Source organism: Vicugna pacos, chromosome 2 (assembly GCF_048564905.1).
Source record: "Vicugna pacos chromosome 2, VicPac4, whole genome shotgun sequence".
Lineage (NCBI taxonomy): Eukaryota > Metazoa > Chordata > Mammalia > Artiodactyla > Camelidae > Vicugna > Vicugna pacos.
The window spans coordinates 63,158,715-63,181,785 of NC_132988.1; the positions used below are offsets into that span (position 1 = coordinate 63,158,715).

The 23,071-nt window shown below is 32.1% G+C and overlaps 1 protein-coding gene across 9 annotated transcripts in view; it reads left to right on the forward strand.

Moving 5' to 3' along the window:
• ADGRL3 (adhesion G protein-coupled receptor L3) overlaps window positions 1-23,071 on the forward strand; it is a 730,953-nt gene that overhangs the window by 676,851 nt on the left and 31,031 nt on the right. For all 9 annotated transcript variants that reach the window (XM_072940759.1, XM_072940764.1, XM_072940768.1 and 6 more), the window contains 2 exons: window positions 13,030-13,198; window positions 20,774-20,899. In XM_072940759.1, coding sequence (XP_072796860.1) covers window positions 13,030-13,198; window positions 20,774-20,899 — 295 coding nt within the window. The remainder of the gene's footprint in view (window positions 1-13,029; window positions 13,199-20,773; window positions 20,900-23,071) is intronic.

Sequence of the window (23,071 nt, forward strand, 5' to 3'; positions counted from 1 at the left end):
TTATTAAGGAGTGCTTTCCGAGGAAATCAGTAAGAAAGTGAGGGAAAGCAACATAGATAAGAAGAAGCAGCTATGAAAGTTGTCATTTTGGGTGAAGTCTCAGACTGACCCTTGATCCCAAGGGGAACTCTGGAGTGTAAGTCAGACTTTGGAATTGTCCATCCTTAACGCATAGGAGCTGGCGTTGTGTAGCTCCACACTGTTGGTAGTTGACTATGGGCTTGCTGTGGGTTGAGAGTAGAGTATCAACTCCTAAGCACTTCTGGCTATACAGGCGTAGTAGCCCTGGTGCCTCAGAACAATCATATGTAGGTCACTGGCAAGCTTTTAGCAGCTAAGCACACAGCACCTGGGGGATAAACTCAGGACCTGTGCAGGGGATTCTGACAGCTGGACAGTGCACCAGTGCATTTGCAACTGTCAGACTGCTTTTTTTTAAGGAAGTGAGAGGCAATATTCAGCTGAAGGGGTTGGGATAAGGAAGGAAGTTGGAGGCTGAAGGAAGATACGAAATATTCCTTTTGGGAACTGGGAAAGCGTATGTGATGGGGAGTTCAGTTGGCTTCTTGATATTGTTAAGTGCCATTAGACATTTGTTGTCATGAATTTAGCATGTCTAAATGGGGTTATATATAATGAAAAAATGGAGGGAAAAAAATGAGAGATCTAGAGATGCTAGTAGGTAACAAAAACAACAAGAAATAAATGGTGGTAGTCAATATTTGATGGCAAGAGCCTCAGGAGCTGGGAGTTTTGACATAGGTGAAATCGTGGTTTGGCAGTGTCACTTCCACTGCTGGAGTTGTGAGAGAACCAATGTTTGTGTTTGTGTGGTCTTCATCAGGCAGCAATTTCACTTAAAGCATGAAGGTGACAGAATCACCCAAGGATGACGATTAAATGTAAGGAAACTTGTTGACATTGGACTATGAGTGTCAAAGGACAGGATGGATTTTGCAGGAAGGAAGGGAAATGATGGAAAGTTGGATTGGATTAAGAGATATACAAAGAAATTTTAGAGTAAATGGAAGGAATAAGCTTGTAACTTTTTTTTTTTTTTTGGTCCAAATTCATCACTTACTATCTCCTTGCAGTCACTTACCGTCTTGGGCAATAGAGTTCCTACCCAGTAGCATCGGAAAATTCCCCTAAATGTATGAGAATACTACTTACAGTCTGCCTTAGATACATACATTTTCTCCCCAAATTCTAGAAAATTCTAAGATACATAATCTTAAGAATCACAGGTAAGACTATTTAACTATATTCTAATTCATAAAAGGAGACTAAAATGCTCTGTGATTAAAGTTAGTAAATAGATGATCACTGATTGGCAAATTAAACATCACAAAGCTTATGGACTACACAAATGGGCTGAAAAACTTATCGACATGCTCTGGGTATATATCAGTTTCCCCTAATTCCAAGGGACTACCTCTCATTAAAAAAAAACAAAAAACCATTCTTTTGTATTTCAGCTTTTCCCATTCTGTTTCCCAGGACTGCCTTTTACAGGAGTGTTACTTTGTTGTATTAAATGTATATATTTATATATATATAACTTTATATTAAAAGTGGTGAAAGCATATAGGTCATAGTTATTTAAAATAAAGGACTATGTAGTAAATCATTGGTATTGTAATTAAAATGTGCAGACAGTATAATGGAATGTTAAGTGTCTTGAGCTGCTCAGTCCACACTTGAAAATTTCCTAATCTAATTTTCTCTTGGCTGAGTCCCAGTTGTTGGATTTTTCCACTACATACACTTATGTATTTTTAAAAGGTCTGTCATCAAAGTCCCTGGCACTTTTATAAATGTGCTATTTGAGTTTGTATTCTAGAATACTCTGGAATGTTGTCTATAGAAGGTAGTATTTTCAATCAGACATTTAAATGTGCTAACACAAAAACTCTCTCAGTCCCAGAACCAAGATTAATAGTCTAAGGTTATAATTTCATACTGTTTAATTATAAGGAAAATAAACCATGAGTATGAAAAGTAATAATTTATCAACAAAAGTGTTGACCTAATTGGATATTAATATCTTACATATAGCAAGATGTAAGTCCAAAAAATGGTACGTATCTTTGCGGTAGTCATTGTCATTGCAATTCTCTCACTTTTCTGCCTTCTTTGAATTGACCATATCTTGCTCAGTTAGCTGTAGAAGGGTTCCTAAAATTGCCAGATCTCTTATTCAGTAACTTTCATTAGTGCAGTGTAACAAAGCAATAAATACACAACATCTCAGTTAATACCTACAGGAAGCCTATTAGTAAAATAATTACGCTCATTTGTTTTACTAGTTTTTTTTTAATGTTTTAATTTTTTTCCTTTTTTTTTTTTCATTAGCCTTCCTGTACATTTTCTGTTACTTGCTGATATAAAATTTGAATGCTTTGGCTGTTTCATGTATCTTCTCCCAGTCTATCATGTCGCTGTTGATTTTGCCTTTCTTACAGAGAAATACATATATTTAAACCATTAACTTTTTCCTCTGTGGTGTGTACTTTTGAGGTCTTTGGACTACATTTTGGGTTGCTTATGTAATGAGCCAAGTTTCCAACATCATTTGCCAAATAATTCGTACTTTTCCTCCACATTAGTGCTGCTACACTGTCCTGTATCAAATCTCTGTTTCTGTGTTCTCTCCTCTATCCCATGGACATTCACTTTGTTCCTACAACATTACTACATTATTAACAAAACTTGCTTAATATCTGGTACCGTCCTCCCATTTTGATTGTCACTTTCAAAACTACTTTAGCTACTCATAGACTTTCATTTTCCTGCCAAGTAAATTTCAGAATTAGTTTTAAAGTTCTTCTGATACATTCCTTACTATTCTGGGACAAATCTTAATTGATCATGAAGTTTATGCACTGTTAGATTTTGTTATTTAACAGCTTATTTAGGGGTTTTATGTAGGTTCTTAAAATGTTCTCATTTATTTCTTTATTCTCTTAAATTGCCCTTACCTAGTAAGTTATAGCAAAACTTTACTTCTCTTTTGTTTAGATCTGACCTATATGAGAAAAGGATTATGTTACTTGAATGTTATCTAAAACTTATTTGTAAAACATTTGGGGGCTTGAGGCTTTTTTTTGGAGATGTAACAACAGATGGATAATTATTCATGTGTATGTATGCATATTTTATTAGTTACTGATTTCTACTTTAATGTCATCCTCATCAGAGAATACATTCTGATTGATGTTCATTCTTAACACCTTATTGAGGCTGCCATTGGCCTAAAATGTGATTGATTTAAGAATTGTTATTTTAGTATATGGAGCTTTTCATATATCTCCAAAATTGGATTTATTTACTATAGTGCTTATATTTTCTTTAATATTTCTTTTTTTCTCATTGACATAGTTTTAAGAAGATCATTTTTAGATTTCTAGAATTTAATTAGGGACAGAAACATCTTACAGGGCTTCTGTATTAAGAGCAGAAATGTGGTAGAGATCTTGGATCATTAGGCCTCCTCACTGTCCTGTTAACTAGCTAGGGGCATAGACTATTCTTTTCTTGGTTCCATTCAAATATAAAAAGATCCCAGTAATATTATTTTACTCACTGTGGAGGTGAGTGAACTGAGGCTTATGAAGGTTAAATTATTTGACCAAAAATAAATAAAACTTGTCTGCTTCCTATTGTTTCAGTGCCTCCTATAGTTCCATTTATTGGAATCTTTAGTAAGTACAAACATGTCTTAAATACTTGGTTGTGCTCTTTTTATGTTTTAGTTGTTCTTACAAGCCGTTTATAATCAGGTGTTTATTCACAGAAGGGGTATGATGAATGTTTCTGTTGCAAGTTGTTGAAACAAGAGGTGATGATACCATATGGTATGAGAAAGAATGTAACAGCAGTTCAATCTGTCAAAACACATTTGGCAAGAATATCAAAAAGTTATTAATTTCCTGACTTATTTTACTTAACTTAAAAGTCTGTGTGTTTTCTAAGTTGAAAAAAGAAACCCTGAAAGTATGTAATATATATTCTTTAAAGTACTTAATCTTCTTGCATTCCAATGTCCAAATTTTATCGGCTCTCTTCAAAAAAAGTCAGTGAATTCTGACTCACGTAAGTCTAAAAAACATTAGCTCTTCAATAGTGAGCTGGAAAACGTGATTTTAACTATAAGTATTAATAAATAAAAAATGTCTATTTGTTGCTAATATTTTTTGGATCCTGAGATATTTCTGACTAGAGTCACAGTTTTCACTGATTACAAGATAAAATTTATTTTAAAATAAATACAAGTTTCTCTTTAGATAGATATTTTTCCATTTATTTTATCTTTCCTATTCAAGGTTTCAACTTTTCAAAAAATTGTAAGAAAAATATTAATGAACAATTTTAGAACATATATCTCAATTAATTTTCACAAACATTTCACATGATTCTTTGTCTTTTATTCCTTCCTTTTTGGTCAAATGATTGCATTTAGTTACTTAACATTGCAGTTACTTAATGGACTTTTCAACACTTAAGATGCAATATATTTATGAATTAAATTTGATTTTTATGTAACCCAGAGAACTCTCTATTTTAATGTTTGTAAGGAATCTGGAGATAGTTCATTTGAAATGAGACTGTAAATATTCATAGCATTTATTTACTAAGCCTAAAGATATCTTAAAATGAAACATTGGATAAACTGAAGCTTTTTAAACATAACTATTAAATAAAGATCATGCCATAAAGAGGCAGTGACTCCCTCTTCCTCTTTGGATTTCTACTTAATATAAGAATTTCCAAAACACTTAAAATGAAAACTGTGTGGTTTTCCGTACAGTTCCTTTTTTGAGGTCAGAAGGTCAAAATACAACAGTGATTGTAATAGCAAATATTTATATAGTACTTTGATATATTAAGATTCTATGTATTTTAGTGTTTCTGTGTATTAATTAAAGGTGCCACACCCTTTTATTTAATATGCACAACAGCCCTATGAGCAAAGTTCTATATTTATCCCCATTTTGCCGATGAGCAATGTGAGACCGAGAGAGGTTGAATAATTAGCCTAGGGTTGCAGACTTAATAAAAGCTCAGCTGGCATTCAGACTCAGGCAGGCTGGTTCACAAATCCATGCTTTCAGGCACTGTGATATACTACTGTACGTACGTTAATATTAATAAGTAATCATATAATGATCTTTTTTGCTACCAAAATTTTATATCTTACTTGCTTGAAACCTAACAATTGATTTTCATCAATCTGATGGATATACTAAATTGTCATAAGTTTGTAGCTATGTACAATATAATAATTTATTATTCATTCTCATAATTTATACCCCTAATTTCTTTAATATATAAGTTAGTTCTCACCTATATTAAATTATAAAAATTTGCATAACACTGAGTTGTGGAGATAATATAATTAAAGTTTTATCAGTCATTGATTTAATATTTATTGATCCTGATTTATTATACTCAATTCTGCCTAATTTCAGATTACCCAACTCATCATCAGTATGAAATCTGTGATTAAAAATTTAATATTGTTGTATGCTCTCAAATCTGCAATATTATTATAAGGACTTTGAAGCATGGGAATGAAAATGTTTATGATCTATTCAAAGCCATTTATTTTATTTATTTAGTTCATTTCATTTTCCTCTTAATATTTTTATATGAACAAAGTGTAGAAATATAGCTTTAGTAGTAATACTTTAATAGCAGTAAAATTCACAGTTGAAATAGAATCATATCCTCTTTTGTTCATAATTTTAATATTTACATTATAGGACTTTCATATTTTTGAAGAATTTTTAATATCTTTAATTCTTAGTGATTTAAACACATGATCATGATGAAACGTTTTTCATATTTTACTCAAATGTTGAATTACACCCTAAATGGCTTTTCCTTTTACTCTTTCTACAGTGGTTGAAGAAAAGGTGAGAATTTAATATAGTAATATAATTCTAGGATAGTATAGTCCTAATATAAAATACATTTGAATGAAATATAAAGCTTTTAGGATTTCTATCGTAAGTGTTACTAATTGATTGAGCGTTTTCAATAAATATGGTGAGGCATAAACATGAAATGTTTAAATTTTTCTATGATCACTACTCTTCTAGGTATGGTATCTTAAATATCCCTTAACCACTTAGTAGAAGATACCTTAATGCCATCTTAGACAGATCTTGCTACTTTGTCAGGCTATTCTGGTTATTAAATATCTGACCAATTTAAAACTTGAATAACATATCCCATTTAAAACATCCTTCCTCCATTGCCTGCTAAGATTTGTGACTGAGGGAGTGGTATAGATAAGGGTGTTTCTTTTCTTCCTCTCTCCACTGTTTTATATGTTCTGTAAACACTGCAATACTAAAAAGCCTTGTCTTTACTCTTCCAGTTTTAAAGACTGAGGACCCCTGGATTGATAGTGTGGCAAAGCAGTGTCTCATAGATTACTTCTAAGTGAAGTCTGTTAGCTTGGGTTGCTAGAATGTGGGTAACTAAATCCTCTTTGTCCTCAGTTTGGGAGCCTCATTATTGGGCAACAGGGACAGCCCAGTCAACATACAGAAACATTAGTATTTATTACCCTTTTTTCTTCAATGAAAAATGAATACTTTTATCTTGAGAAATTCACTCACATTACCTTTATCATTCCTGTAATAAACATCATGATCACTCTCCTTCTTACTGTTAAGTGTACAGTTCACTCACCAACACCAGTTAGCTAATTCTCCAACAATTAATTCCAAAGGATCCCAGAATATATTAATCTTGAAATGGGTGAGATCAACAATTCTGCCTAAGCCATTCATTTCCCTTTACCTGTTGTGATTTATCAATGTCCAGATCTTTTGACTTGATGATTAAATTTTCAGATATGGCTCCCATCACTCCAACTTTCTTCACATCAAACCTTATCCATCCTGCCTTTTTAAAAAATTCTCTACCATCTGGTAAATAGAAAGGGAGGTTTTAAATTACTTTAAGAATTCATCCTCTTTGTATCTTGAATTTTAGGTAATATTTTCTTCAAAAACTTTGTCAAAAATAATATTTTATTTTAAACTCTTAAAGTCAGAGGAAGACTATTCTACAAGAACTTGATTCATTCATATTGTTTCTATCCATTTATCATCTATCTCTACTGATACACTATATTATGTCTTTCCATCATAGTATTAATTTATAAGTTAATATTTTGGTTAAGAAGTCTGCCCTCTTGAAGATGTATTTTGAGCTAAGTGTCCATGGGGCTAGATTTTAACAGCCTTTTTGAGTGCTTTGGGATTGTTATAGAATACATAAACATGCATAATTATTATCAATCTAAGCAGAGGCCCCTAAAATTCCAATCTTGTTCTAATGATCATGTGTAAAGATAATTTTATGACACTAATATTTAAATCAAGTTTTCAATTTTAAATATGAGCATAAAATGGTAAAATAAAATGACAAGAGAAAAATATATTTGCTAAGGAAAGGAGTATCTTTTTTCTTATTTGTGTGTTAAAAATTGTCTTACAAGGTATTTTACTTCATTTTCAATGTCTCTTATAAATTGTAATATAGCCTGTAAGTTCATATTAACATCTGTCAAGAGTATCTTAAGACTTTGTGTCCATGTTTTCATAAAACCTTAAAATAACTGCAGTAAAATTATTTTAGTCTTACAACTTGGAATAAGGTTTCGTTTCAGTGGACTTTCGTTGGTAAATCAGAATGAAAGTTATTCAACTTTAGAAATATATGTTTTATAAAATTAAAAAGATTAATCAATAGCATATAGCTTTGCCACCATACCTATTATCAGCAGTTTAGTTTGGATTTGATGGAGAGACATTCTAAAACTAGATTCTCTAAGCCAATAGAATATCTGACAAAATGATGGAAGACACTGACATATTATAGGTAATCTTTAGTAATCTTTGAATTTTGAACCATTGTATATTATTCATGTCATTCTGGAAGTAAAATTAATGAATGGTTCTTTGTCATTAGCATGAATTTATATATTGAATAAGAACTAGAAATTCTTCGGTTAAAAGATACTAATTAAATGCTTTATTAATTATTACGCAGGCTAAGACACTATAAAAAATTAAAATATAGTGGCTTAAACTTATGTGGTAGTCTAGAAATAGGTGGTCTAAATCTTATACAGCAGCTCTCCATCAATAAACAGCTTTCATTTCCAGGTCTAAGGCTTCACTGTCACTTTCTCCTTAGCAAAAGGGAAGGGAAAAAAATGGTCATGGAAAGCCCAGTTCTGACCCTCTAAGTGGCAAGACCCAGAAATGTCATAATTCACTTCTGTTCACATTCCAGTGGACACTACTTAAACACATAGCCATGTCTAATTCTAGGTACACATAGCTATAGCTAACTCTAAGTAAAGCTGGAATTACAGTCTTTATTAATGAGTAGAGAAAATGGCTGATGCCCACAATTGCCAGCAGAAACTGCGGAACTGCACCCTCACTTTTTTGGTATTTCACATCAAAGGCAAACATTTTACTCCAGCAATTATAGTGCCAGTTTTGTATTTTATTTTTTGAAACATTTGGATAGCTTAATACAATTTTGTAGAGTATTTTTGCATGTATTCCTAAATGGTAAACTCTGTAACCTTCTTTACTTCACATGGTACAATATAAATTACAATAGAGTCATTCCAGTCATGAACTTGGCATCACAGATAGAATATACTGATGAAACAGCAATGCATATAGTGAAATAAATATCATGTTATTATGTTCTATAACTTTCCAATGTTAATATAAGGATGAGATTTTCTTTCTAGGTACAATTTACAGATGTTGAATATGATCAGTTCTTTGAAATTCTTCTCTATCTTTTCACACATCCATGGCATTATTTAAATATCTCTTGGAATTTCATTTTCTGGCTTAAAACTCTCTTTGTTTGTGCTTTCTGTGAAGACAGAAATGTTCTATAACTGCACTGTTCAGTATGGCAACTACTGAAGCTTTTGAGTACTTATAATGTAACTAGTGTGACTAAGGAACTGAATTTTAAACTTTATTTCATTTTAATGAATTTAAATAAACCCCTGTTGCCAGTAGTCTCCATATTAGACAGGAGAGTCACTTCCTGCTCCATCTACAGACTTGTTTCTGCCACATCTATTTTACTGCATAATATTACTCCTGAAACATCCGCAAATGAATTCATCCAACAGTTATTTTCTGGTATTTTATTCTGTGGCTGATAAATTCTGTATTTTTAGTATGAAGATTGTCTAATAATAACTATGTAATACTTACTGAATACAATATGTCAGGCACTGTTCTGAGCACTTGATACAAAGTACATCATTTCATTATCACAAGAAACTTGCATTATAATTATCACCATTTTACAGATGTATAAACTGACACAATCACAGGTTAATTAGTTTTTGCCTAAGATCAAATAGTTAGTAAGTGACTAAACTAGGATGTAGACCTCAGGCAAACTGGCTTCAAATCGCAGACTCTGACTCCTTTCTTTACATTTTCATCACTCTGGAGAGTGAGTTTTTTTTATCAGTAGTTCTCTTTGTTCAAAATGCATCACAATTGGGGCCTTTCTAAGAGCTTTATTTGTGTATGCATAGTAAGGGAAACTATTGCCTCTGGCAAGAGGTAAGAAAAAAGGAAACAGTTTTCTCTTCCTTTTTGGTCCTATCATAATTCAATGAGCAGCAGCAATGTTGGTTAAAAAAAAAAAAAACCAAAAAACAGAAAAACCCAAAATATTCCCCAACTTATCTTTACTGATTTAGCAGTGGGATCTTATTTTATCAAAATGATGCCAAATAAATGAGTAAATACAGTTGGAAATGAACAGGTGCTGTATGTTTGCTCCTATTACTGCAAAAGAATATTCAAATTTTTTTTGCAGCGCGCTATCAGAAGGAATTTTAAAGTAGTCAAGTTGATTATTTTCGAAGGGCTATAATGTTCAGTTTTAACTCAGGTCAATCATCTGCAAGTTAAAATTACTTAGAAGCGTACTGTCCATAATTAAGTAATCTCACCTACTAATATTATAGAATAAGGAGACCTTTAGGTGACATGAAATCTGTCATGTTAAGTGTGCCCCTAAGCCTTTTCCAGATTGCTCATAAGATTTCTCATTCTCTAGAGAAATGTGATCTCTAAGAAATAAATGTCTCTGTCAAGTCACAAGTAATATGAGCACGTGATGAAAAAATGGAATTTTTTTCCATCTCATAAGGGATATTGCAGTATTGTAAAACTGATTTTATTCCTTGTTATTTAAGTTCTCATGGTCATTTTAAGATTTACCTTCTACATATAAAGTGAAGGTTATGATGCTTTTTAGGGAGGTGGGGAACAGAGGCCTTTGGGGACCAGGAGAATATTTTTCATATGAAATTCTTTGTCATAAAATGCTAATGTTGGTGTTCTTGTCTTTATGTCTATGCATTCTTTAGCTATGAGGATAACAGACCCTTCATCAAGTAAGAATGACCTGAATGGCTGATAAATTCCATTTATCAGTGTGGTCCCATGAACCAGCTGTCAGATCAGTATTGAAAAATCATTAGAGCTTCTGTCATTCACATTGAGGCAGAAGAGCAAACTGTGCAGGAAAATAATCAGGCATACAACTTTTATGCAGAATAAATATGCTGCAGGTGTATTGCCAGAAAAAAATTCTGCTTCACCACTTTTAATTGGATATCACCTAAATTCAGTGCCACAGTAATAGCAACTTCATGTGGTACAGACTTGTTTCGCTTTTAGTAGCTTTCTCCTTTCATTGTGATGTGTTCCTCTGTGCAGCATATGTCCTCGTTACTGTTGTTTGTTTGAGCATCATTCATCTAAAATTATTTTGTGATTTAGTGCTATAGCTTCAAAATGATCTTATGGGATGCAACTACCCAGTTGCAATTGGTATTAATGAATTTCTACATTAAATATCCAAAAAGGAGAAAAACACCTTCAAAAATTAAATTTTACATATGCAAAATTATCTCTTTCAAATTTGACATATGTCACTTGATTCCTGATCTAACTGTTTATGAACGTACATTTTAAATTTCTGAAACAAAGCTACAAGTCTGTACTAATCTAATAAGAATAAACACAAATGTTAATATTTGGGCTCTTTTCCTTTGTACATTTTTAAATTACATGTCCTGTAACAAAACTTAAGATTGGCAACCGATGGGTGACCTTGCTATAGACTTTCAGTTTGTTCTTCTGGTGAAGAGTCCTTTGTTTTCATTTTCTCCAATACCATTTCACTTACTTCTTCATGCTCTTGCTTATTTTTTTCTTTAGGAATTGGGCTCATTGCTGTTTTATATCATTAACGTTGGCCCATCATGTCTTTTTTAGTGAATAATAACTGACTTGAGTATTTTATCCTATCATTTTATTTCTAAAACTGAATAGCAATTTTGCCTTTATTTAATGGTGATTCTTCCCATTTTTCCTTTTTCCAATATCTGTAAGAAGCTGAGAGCATTATCTTGAAAGTTCTCATATTTCTGAATCTGCTTGTAGAATAAAATAGTAACATCCAAGATATTTTCTAATTCATATAAGCAAACATACCACACACAATAGCAAGCTTCCTTTAGGCGTTCTTTACTTAAGAATATTAATGTTTTAAATCAAACATGTTAAACTTAGCGGATATTTGCATCTGAAATATAGGGACTGATGGTTATAGAAGAAAAACAGTAAATATTTGAGATTAATTTTAACAAGACGTTAATAATATTTGACTACTTCAGGACATATTTTTCTAAAGAGGTAGCTTTCTCTGAAAAATTTATTAAACCCAGCTTCAAATTATATTAAACATACGTGATTTTTTTCCCTCTTCATTTTGCCAAGTTTCAATCCCCATAAATATTTCTTCCTTAGACAATTTAAGTGGAGGATATTAGTCTGCTGGAAAAAAAGTATTGGTTTACCCTGTTCAGATAAGATGTGCTGGGAAAGGAAAGGGTGGGTTCATTAGTGTGTAGGATCCATGCTGGCGTGGGCTTATTCTCCTATATACTTAGAGAGGAGTCGAGAAGATTCCATTTTCAATTATTAGATTTCCATCAATTGAAAAGATTCATTTTATGTTGATGGTAAATATATAACACTTAACCACAAATATATGGGTGTCTCACCCACTGATTACTATTGTGAATGGCAGCTTGGAGGAAACTAAGGGAATGGAGTAAGAGTGAGAATTTGTCTTCCATTCTGGGCTCCTTTTTCATACCTCTCCATCCTCATTCTCAGCTTCATTTTCTCCCTTGAGTTTATAGACACTGCAGAGACATGAAGGTGCCCTGAGCCTATTTTTCAACAAAGCTGCCAACTGCCTGGTTTCCAAAGCCTAGTCCAGCATAACCCAGAAGACAGCAATCTAAAGGCTGAAAGAGAGTAGATGGTGATCTTGAGGGGAAAAAACTGTTTTTTTCCCACCCACTGTATCTCACACTTGTTCTACTTAACTACAGAATCAGAAAAATAGAACTTTAAAAATTCATACATGTATTCCATACACTGGTTCCTTCTGTTTTCGTCAGTAAACACTAAATATTTTATGGAAAAGAGGAAATTTGGGAAAATGGGGTAAAAGTGTATCAGATGAAGCAGTAATGAAAAGAATCCAATCAAACAAATGTTACCATACCAATGAGACCAGTGGAGACTAACATTGCTTTATAGACTTTTCTCCCTCGCCATTCACCATAATTACATCTCCATATCATTTGCATATGTGCTGCAAATATATGAATAATTTAATAGTTCAAATCTGCTTTTGCTTAAATGAATTTCTGTGTTCGTATCATTTTCATTCATATATATCTCCTCAAGCTTGAACACTTGTAAGTTCCCATTAAAATCTTCAAGTACTTAAACCACCTGTGTTACATTTTCTGTCAATAAAACTTCCTGTAACATTTTTTTCAGTGTCAGTACTGTTGATAAGATATGACTGTGTTACTTAAAGACGAATTATTTGATAACCCTTAACTTTCTCTTCTCTCTGCAGGTCATGGGTTATAGGTGCAATAGCTCTTCTCTGCCTGTTAGGATTGACCTGGGCCTTTGGACTCATGTATATTAATGAAAGCACAGTCATCATGGCATATCTCTTCACCATTTTCAATTCTCTACAGGGAATGTTTATATTCATTTTCCATTGTGTTCTACAAAAGAAGGTAAGCTAGGATTCTCTTATTCAAGAGTAAATGGCATACATTCTATGATAGCAAAGCACTCATAACATAACTCATTCTTGATGTGTTTGTCTCTAAGAAATAAATAACATTAGTTCATTGATTTTATTTTTATAATGTAAAAACAAACAGACATAAAATGCAAGCATGAAAGTTGGTGAATGTGTTTAACAGCAAAAACAGAATCAAAATATTTTCTGATTTGGACAATACATGAAAATTATGTTCTTGCAGACTTGACCTTATAGACTTTAATATTTTCATTAGTAACACATGGAGTTTGTATATTAAGAAATAGCTTTTTTAAGATATTAAGGAGGCATAGGATATATGTGTGTATATATATATATATGTACATATACAGCATGATATAGGAAATGTATATTTTGTATTTTATTAAAAACTAGGTTGTATATAAATATCTATACATTTCACAATAAAAAAGATTTTTTTTAATTAATGGGCTTAGTAAAGGACTGTGTACTTCCTTTCTTTAAAAGCATCTTTTATAAAACCTATGATTTTGATGATTAGAAAGCAATATTTTTTATATTTTTTATTTATATTATATTTATATTTTTATATGGTCTATTTTTGTGATTTTTCTATATCTACAAGGACCTAAAATATTCATTTTCAAAGTTAATTTTAGCAACCAAACACTTATATCGCGTTTTTTAAAACTCAAGATCGATTTTCTCATCTGATACATTTAACTCTGTTAAAAATGTGGTCTTTATAGTTATGATCACATAGATCCCTCAGCCAAGACTGGGTCTGAATCCTCCTTCCTCTACTTAAAGGCTGTGTGACTTTGGGCCATTTAATTAACCTTTATATGCCCCAGTTTCCTCATGTGTGAAATGGACGTAATAAAAATAATTATGCAATATTGAGACGTGGCTCTGAAAATGAAATGGTAAAATGTGAATTTTTTCTTTCTAAGAAAGGGACTTGAAATTTTTCTTTGGAAAACAAAATAAAGAGTAAAAATATCTATCAAGCCAAAAAAATATTTTTGGCTTGAGAGACTAATAGACCAAAAATAAAAATTTAGAAAGGTATCCATTTTTCAAGATGAGTCCAGTTTTATACTGTTTCAATTTTATGTAGTGATAGGTGTTAAAAATATATCGACATGATCTTAAATACAAGCTACAATGGTAATGATGACTCAGACCTATAAATGTAGGTTACAGAAAAGAAAAGAGATTATGATGTTGGAGAGGATGGATTCTAATCTAATGGATTAGAATTAACTTTAGAAAAGAGCTTATGTTGGAATGGGTGATTCTTCTCAAACACTTAGTATACATATGCCCTAAATTTCAGTTTTTAACCCAATAAACGTTTATCTTTTTTACTCATGGCCCAGTTGATGAGGGTGCCTCATGGAGGGGCACAGGCTGATGAAGACTCAGCCAGCCTCACTATATGACTTTCACAGTCACCTAGGGTGTTGATATCCAGCAGACAGTCTGAGAAAGAGAGGATCCTGTATAAAAGGTCTGGAAGTGGCTCACATCACTTCTACTCACCCTCCATCACCTAGGACACTATCAGTGGTACCACCTAAACTGCAAGGAAGACTGGGAAAAATAGTCTACCTTTTTGACCCCAGGAAGATGAGGAATTGGGTATTACAAACAGCTAGCAGTCTACCATACTTGATGAGTGTAAAGAGTAGGAGACATGTGAATGATGAGAAAGAGTTAGAAATGGAAGGAAGGCGGTATCTGAGGAGAAGGATGAGAATCAAGATAATACACTGAGTTAAAGATAAGAGAAAATGTCCGAAAGTAGACAGTGGTCAGTATTATGAAACACTTCAGAGAAGTCAGAGAGACTAAGCACTTGGAAAGATTTCTAGATTTTTGTAGAAGAAACCTGTAACTGATTGTCAAGAGAAATACATGGAAAGATGGGAGAAAAATCAGGAGATTAAGGGAAAAGGTAGCATTTGTCCATGTAAATAAGGGAATATTGGGCCATCATGGTTATAACTTATTCAAATATAGTGAACCAGATTTACCAAGTATCTTTATTTTATATATTAGCTGGAAATTGAACTAAGAAGTTTTAAATTTTTAGAGTGAATATTGAAATTTTCTACAGGGCAGAAAAGATTTTTTGTATTTTATACATGAATTACTTTGGTTGTGATTATTTTTTATTAGCCAGTTTCTAATAGAGTTTTCCCAATTATTATTTTTATTTTTATTAGTCTTACAAATACACATCACTGGTATAACTAGGAATTGCATTTGATATCCAGGCAGATACTGAACATCAGTATCTAAAAACAAGTCTAGAATTTTTGGTATATTGAACATATTTAACAGAAGTGAAAATCTTTAAAATATATGTCATCAAGCTCAATTTTGTGATTCATTGGAACAGAGTTCAACAAATTCCAGCTTGTGGGCCACATTTGTCCATCGGCCTTTAATTTTTACAGTCAGTCAGCCAAGAATGGTTTTTACATTTTTAAATGGGTACATTTAAAATTCAAAATAAGTACAGTCACAGCATCCTTGGTTTTTCCTCTTGATTCACAAAGCCTAAATATTGACTGTCTGGCCCTTCATGAAAAAGAGTGCCAAGCCTTGATTTAGAAGCTTACTTTTATGATTTATAATAACTGGTAATAAGTATATTATGCTTTCATCCATTCTGTATTTTGAAATTTTTTTATTTTGGTGACATTTTTATTGGATCATGGCCCAACATCAGAGAATATGGAGGACATGAAATTATCATTCACTTCTTTTTTCTATAAAAAAGTGAAAATATTTCTCTTTGAATCTGCAGAAACTTTCTTAGGAGATTTTATTTCATTTTTTTAATTGAGCTATAATTGAGATATAATATTATGTAAGTTTAAGGTGTACAATGTATTGATTTGATACATTAATATATTGTAAAATCATTACCACCATAGTATTATCTAATACCTCTATCATCTAACATAATTACATTTTCCTTTTTTTGTGGTGAGAATATTTACAATCTCTCTTAGCAACTTTCAAGTATATAATACAATATTGTTACCGAAAATCACCCTATACATTAGATTCCTTAAACTTATTCATCTTATGGCTAATAGTTTGTACCCTTGGACCAACATCTCCCCATTTCCCCCACCCTCCAACCTCTGATAGCCAATCTAACCTGTTTCTATGAGTTTGCCTGTTTTAGATTCCACATGTAAGTGATCCCATACAGCATTCATCTTTCTCTGACTTACTTCACTAAGCATAATGCCCTTAAGGTCCTTCCACTGTTGTTGCAAGTGGCAGAATCTCCTTCCCTCTTGTGACTGAATAATATTCCATTGTATATATGTGCTACGTTTTCTTCATCCGTTCAATCATTGGTGGTAACTAAGATTGTTTCCATATCTTGGCTATTGTGACTAACACTGCAATGAACATGGGAGTGCAGAAGTCTCTTTGAGATCCTGATTTCATTTCCTTTGGTTATAGACCCAAGTGTGGGATTGCTGGATCATATATTGTAGTTCTATTTTTAATTTTTTGAGGAAGCTCCATACTGTTTTCCATAGTGGCTGCACAAATTTACATACCCACCAACAGTGCACAAAGACTCTCTTTTCTCTATATCCTCACCAATACTTTTTATCTCTTGTCTTCTTGATGATAGCCATTCTCACACATGTGAAGTGATATCTCATTGTTGCTTTGATTTCTATTTTTCTAATTAGTTATGTGGAGCATCTTTTCATGTTAAACATTTGTATGTCTTCTTAGGGAAAAAAATGCCCATTCATTTCTTTTGTCCATTTTTAAATTGGATTGTTCTGTTTTTTGCTTTTGAGTTGTATAAGTACTGTATATTTTTTATGTTAAACCCTTATTAGATTTATGATTTACAAATATTTTCTTTAATTCTTAGATTGTCATTTTATTTTATTGTTTCTCTTGCTGTGCAGAAGCTTTACTTTGATGTAGTGCAATTTATTACTTTTGCTTTGTTGCTTGTGTTTTTGATGTCATATCCAAAAAATTATCACCAAGACCAATGTCTAGCTTTTCCCCTATGTTTTCTTCTAGGAGTTTCATGGTTTCAGGTCTTACATTTAAGTCTTTAATAGATTTTGAGTTAAATGTTGTGGGTGGTAGGGGTTCAATTTCATTCTGCATGTGGTTATCCAGTTTCCCTAACACCATTTATAGAAGAGAATGCCTTTTTCCCATTAATTATTCATGACCCCCTTGTCAGATATTAGTTGACTGTTTATGCAAGGGTTTATTTCTTGACTCTTGAGCTGTTGTTCCTTTATCTATGTGTTTATAAAACCATAGTGTTTTGATTACTATAGCTTTGTAGTATAGAGTGAAGTCAGAAAATGTGCTGTCTCCAGGTTTGTTCTTTCTCAGGATTGCTCTAGCTATTTGGGGTCTTTGGTAGTTCTGTACAAATTTTAGGATTGTTTTTTCTATATCTGTGAAAAATATCATTGGAATTTTTATAGAGATGCATTGAATCTATAGACAGCATTGGGTCATATGGACATTTTAACAATCTTACTTCTTGTAGGAGGTTTTTCTAAAGCCATCTGATTGAATTTCAATAATATACTCATTTTAAAGTAGTTGCTCCTATGATTAGAGAATTATGAAGTATTTTATTTTTGAGATATTTTGTTTTATTAGATTATTTGTTGATCAACTCAACTCATTAACAAAAATCAAACTTTGAGTTGTCACCCCTTTTTGAAATGTGGATTGCGTGATTATGTCACCAGTGGAGACACTGGTGACATTAAAATTGTTACTTTTTCTTTTGTTATGCACTCAATTATGTGATATATCTCAGAGGGTTTCATAATTATTTTATTTCCGATCAAAGAGTATAAAAGAAATATTCCATTGGTCAGGTGTATTTTCTTTCCTATCTTTATATATTCTAGGACAACCTCACATTAAAATAATAAGATGCAGTATTTGATTGGGGTAAGATGGAGTATCATGTGAAATAATGGATTGCAATAAACAAATGATTGAGCAGTCAAATAGCTTTTATTGTAATATAAAGAGAAATATCTCGTGGACATTGTCCATGTTATTTTGTTCTCTTCTTTTTAAAATACATGCTTACCATTTCAAATCATAGAAAAATAAGATCAGTAATGATTCAGTAAATAATCTAGCTAAATGTGGGAGTTGGCTTCACCAGATATCTAGATTTACTGACTGTTTATATAATCAGTTCAAAACATTTAACTGCTGTTCATAAATGTAAATAGTCCATGATGAATTCCTGTGGATTATACACTATTGCTGCCTTTATAAGTAACAGGAAGGGGAGTGGGTCTCTTTCTCTCCTCTCTTTCTGTCTCTCTCCCCCCCAAAATATATGTTTAGATTATTAGACCATTAGATCATTTCATTAGAAACCACTTTCTCTTCTAAGAAGAAAAATATCTCTTGCTGAGTATATTAGGAAAAAAGAAAGTGGGATGTAGGTTATGATCAAAGTTTAGGTTCTTGGAGAGGCGTCATAAATTCAGTACAAGTTGTAATTGATAATACTTACTTTCGGGTGGAGATTATTTTAAGCTTCTTCGAGTTCTAATTAAATGTTTGTCCTTATTTTTTCCAGAGACAAAGAGGGAGATAATCTCTTACTTTAATAATAATATTAATAAAATATAATGCCTTATGTTGGTCTTATGTAAATACTGGAAATGTGGCATTTTAGTAAGACTTTTCTGACCATAGAGCATCTATGAGATTTGAATTTTTTCACATAAGGCACATCACTTAACCTTTTCAGTCTTTCAGTTCACTTTCATTACTTAATCTATTCAGTGTTCTTACCTATAAAATGTAGGTAATAATTATTTCCCAGAATCATTTAGAGGGAGGGGCCTAGCACAGTTCTTAGCAAATAGTGGTTTAAAAGTAGATGCTTCTTCATCTCACCCTCCCAAACTCACATCTTGGACACACACACAAGTTAGCACGGACTTATTTCTTTTAAAAAATAAATAAAATATGAATTAGTGTGTAAACAGTGGATAAAAATAATTATTTCTAATTATTGATAAATGTAGCATAGAAGAGACTGATTGGAAAACACATTAATATAATTAAAATATATTTAAGAATATGTAATTTGGGCATTACCAATCCGAGAAAGGCCTCAAAGTTTAGCACATCATGCCTCTCTGTTTTACTCATGCTGAATGCCTCTTTTTTCTTGTCTGTCCACTCTTTCAACTTCATCCTCTAAACTGATAAATTCCAACCTATCTTTTGAAGATTCCCTCAGAAGTCCTCTTCTCTGAGCCGCCTTCCTTGGCCCCCTACCTACTTCCAGCAGGCACTCCTCCTCCATGCTTTGATTCACCTGACTCTGTCTTTGTTCCTACCACATTATTTGCATTCAGTGAATGTGAGTTCTCCAAACAAATCTGAATATAGTTAATCTCTGATTTTGCTATATCTTCAATAGACTGAACTTAATATGTTAAGATGTAATGTTTAATTTTAAATACTAATTTTAATGTATCATTCACGCTTTTTTTTTGCTTTTGACTCTAGAGATTTCTCAAAAAAGCATATTTCTATAACTTTGTTTTAAATAGTATTACATTGTCACAAAATATGGAAATATGAACTTAGGTGAAAGCAATAAAGAGCTAAGAATAACATATATATAGTGTTATTTCATAACTAATGTAAAATTTTGAATGTAAAACCAGTAAGTTGTCCTAGAATGTGTTTTTAGTTGATGAACATGTAATCAGTGATTATTTTCTTGATGTTGATAGTGGAGGTGTGCTTTAGGGCAGTTACTTGTTTATTTTTATTATGTATTATTTGCCTAAATAGGCAGTAGTCAAAATTTTAAACATTATCCATGTTTTTTACTACAACCAGGATTAAGAATTTAATCACAGTGCTATAAAGAAAAGCAATCACATTTCTCTGTGGTTATTGACTAGAACTATTTTGAGGGAATGAATTTTAAATATTTTTAATTTTATATTCCTAAGTTGCAAATTTGACCTCCTTTAAGAGAAATGAATGTCTAAGAAATAGAAATTTAAAAGAAATGCTTGGCCGAACATGTTCTTTTTGCTCTGTTCTGTCTTAAAATTCTGTCTCCTTCTTCCTTTCCCTCTTGTTTCTTCATCACTCTCCTCTCTAACTTTCTCACTAGATTTCTGCATAAAGAACAGTTGTGCCAATAGGTGACTTCATATCAAATCTATGAAGCTAAAAATAGTGTCTTGAAGAGTCTTAAGTTTTTTTTTTTTCAACTAAGAGATTGTATCATTATGGTGTGATTGGACACGTATGTGTGCACGTGTTCTGAAAGCCTCCAATTATGCAAAATTTCAATCTTGACAGGATGAATATTGTCTTATAAAATATACGTAAAATATATGCTGAAAACAGTTTCTTGTAACTGTAGGGCAAAAAATTATTGTATTAATTATCTAAAAATAAAACTCACATAGATTTTATACCACATTTTCTAGCTGAAACGATTTACTCGCTAACAGAAGTTAATATTTTTGACTAGGTACGAAAAGAATATGGAAAATGCCTGCGAACACACTGTTGTAGTGGCAAAAGTACAGAGAGTTCCATTGGCTCAGGGAAAACATCTGGTTCTCGAACTCCTGGGCGCTACTCCACGGGCTCACAGGTAAACAATGTTTGTTCATTAAAATGAAATGTCTCTAAAAAAAAAATAAAGTCTCTTACCTATATTATGTTATGAGTTTCTGTCCTTTCTTGATCAGATCTATTTTCTATCCCATGTTTAACAAATTTGCTGTTTTTGTTTCAGTATGTCTCAAATGAGAATGGTCATGACACGAAATTTAATAAACCAAAATTGCAAAAAATCTGTGAAATGTATAGTCTAAGCTTACATAATAATTAATAATTTCAGAATGTTCCTAGTCGAATGAGTATAGAAGATGACGAAAGGAATTTGGCATTTCACCCAAAGTTCGAAGAAAGTAACATTTTATATGTATGATTATTGAGTTAATTTTTTCTTCTAACTAGCATAGCAATTCTTTATCACACACTGAAAATCCTTACTGATTAAATGATATGTTTAGTAAAAAAACAGTTATAACTGGTACCATATTGTATGCTGGTAAGTTGAAGAACAAGTCAGGGCAATGAGAATCCCATAACAGCATCATTGATTTAACTGGTCTAAGTGCTACTCCCATCAGTCCCTACACTAGATTTAGCAGCTGTATCATCTCTCACCAGGGAAATTTGAAACTTTGAGGGAACTTGTCTGCCATTTATCCCAGGCCACAGTGTCAGTTCAAATACTATTATGTAGAAATTTCAGCAACTCTAGGATGCTAAAATAAGCCAGGTAAATAAAAGACATAAGATTATGTGTGTTATGCATGAGTTTGAGTTCAGACTAGCATTTTTAAGACTGCATGGTTCGGTGGGAAAAACAGTCATTTTTTTTGCTGTTGCTAACTGAAATTTTCTGAAGGAGACCTTAACTTCATAAATAAAATTATAATCAAGAACTTAGTTTTTTTAAAAACTCTTTTAGCTCCACCTATAAATCTATTTTTTATTTTAATAATTTTATATATAAAATAAAAAAGATGACTTCATTTGTTCTTTAATTAATTCCTAATTGGCTTGTAAATTTAATAGATTAAATTCTCCGAAACAGTTCCACCATTCATATCCATAGAAAATTAAATATCCTTGTAACTTTCAAATATTACTTACAAATCTAACATATCTGATTCATTCAAACATATCCACTGTCAGACTGGACAGTTGTACACATCTAACTAGCACTTGAAAAACCTATAAATTAAAAATAGTGAACAATATTCTCATAAACAAACACTTTCCTCAAACTAAAGGAATTCTCTTTTAAAATCTTACAAATAAAATTGCATATCTAATATCAATCTAATAATTCCAACTGAAAATTTTAAATCTAATATATAACTGTCAAACTTATCAGACTATCTTAACACATAAGTTAATAACCATGAAATATAATGATCATGAAACTTATTCCTACACATAATTTACAATCACTAATAATTTGTATTTGTTTTAGTATTTCTATACCTTACTGAGGTTGCACAGTTGCAAATTGGGGGAAGGAGTGTACCAGCTTAGGTGCACTGAGATTTCTGAATTTCAGACTACTAAATTTGCCAGTTCGGAATCTGACGTCTCACATAAGGTATGGGGCGCACCTGAATGATGCTTCCAGCATGAGTTCCCAATAATCCACTCCTTAATTTTCAACCTGATGATTCTTATCTCTCTTCTTATCTCTCTTTTTTGTAACAGTCTTTTCCACAACTTTTAAACTGAAACTTCCGAGATTCTATATGTCATTTAACTTGATTAGTTTCTGCATGCTTTTCATAAAACTGAGCTTATCAACCATCATCCTGTAGTCATTTTATTGACATATGCCCTTGATGAACAATAATATTTTGGAGTTTCATTTATTATGTTAGAACAGAGTTTTGCAATGTTTAGCTTTACTTCTAAACTACAAGATAGGTCAGTGCAGCTTAATAAAATAATCATAAATTTAATGGGTAGATAGACCTTGGATTGAATTCTAGCCTTGCCATATACCAGCTGTGACACAAGTTATTAAACCTCACTCTCCCTCGGTTTTTTCATATGTAAAGTGGTGGTAGTAATACTGATTTCTTATGTTATTAGGAAGACTGAACTAATGTATACAAAACAAAACAAATTGTAAATGCTCAACAAATTGGAGCAGCTACCACTTACTAGTGTCATTATTGCAGAAAAAATTTCAGGTATATATTTTAAAGCTGTATCATTTTTT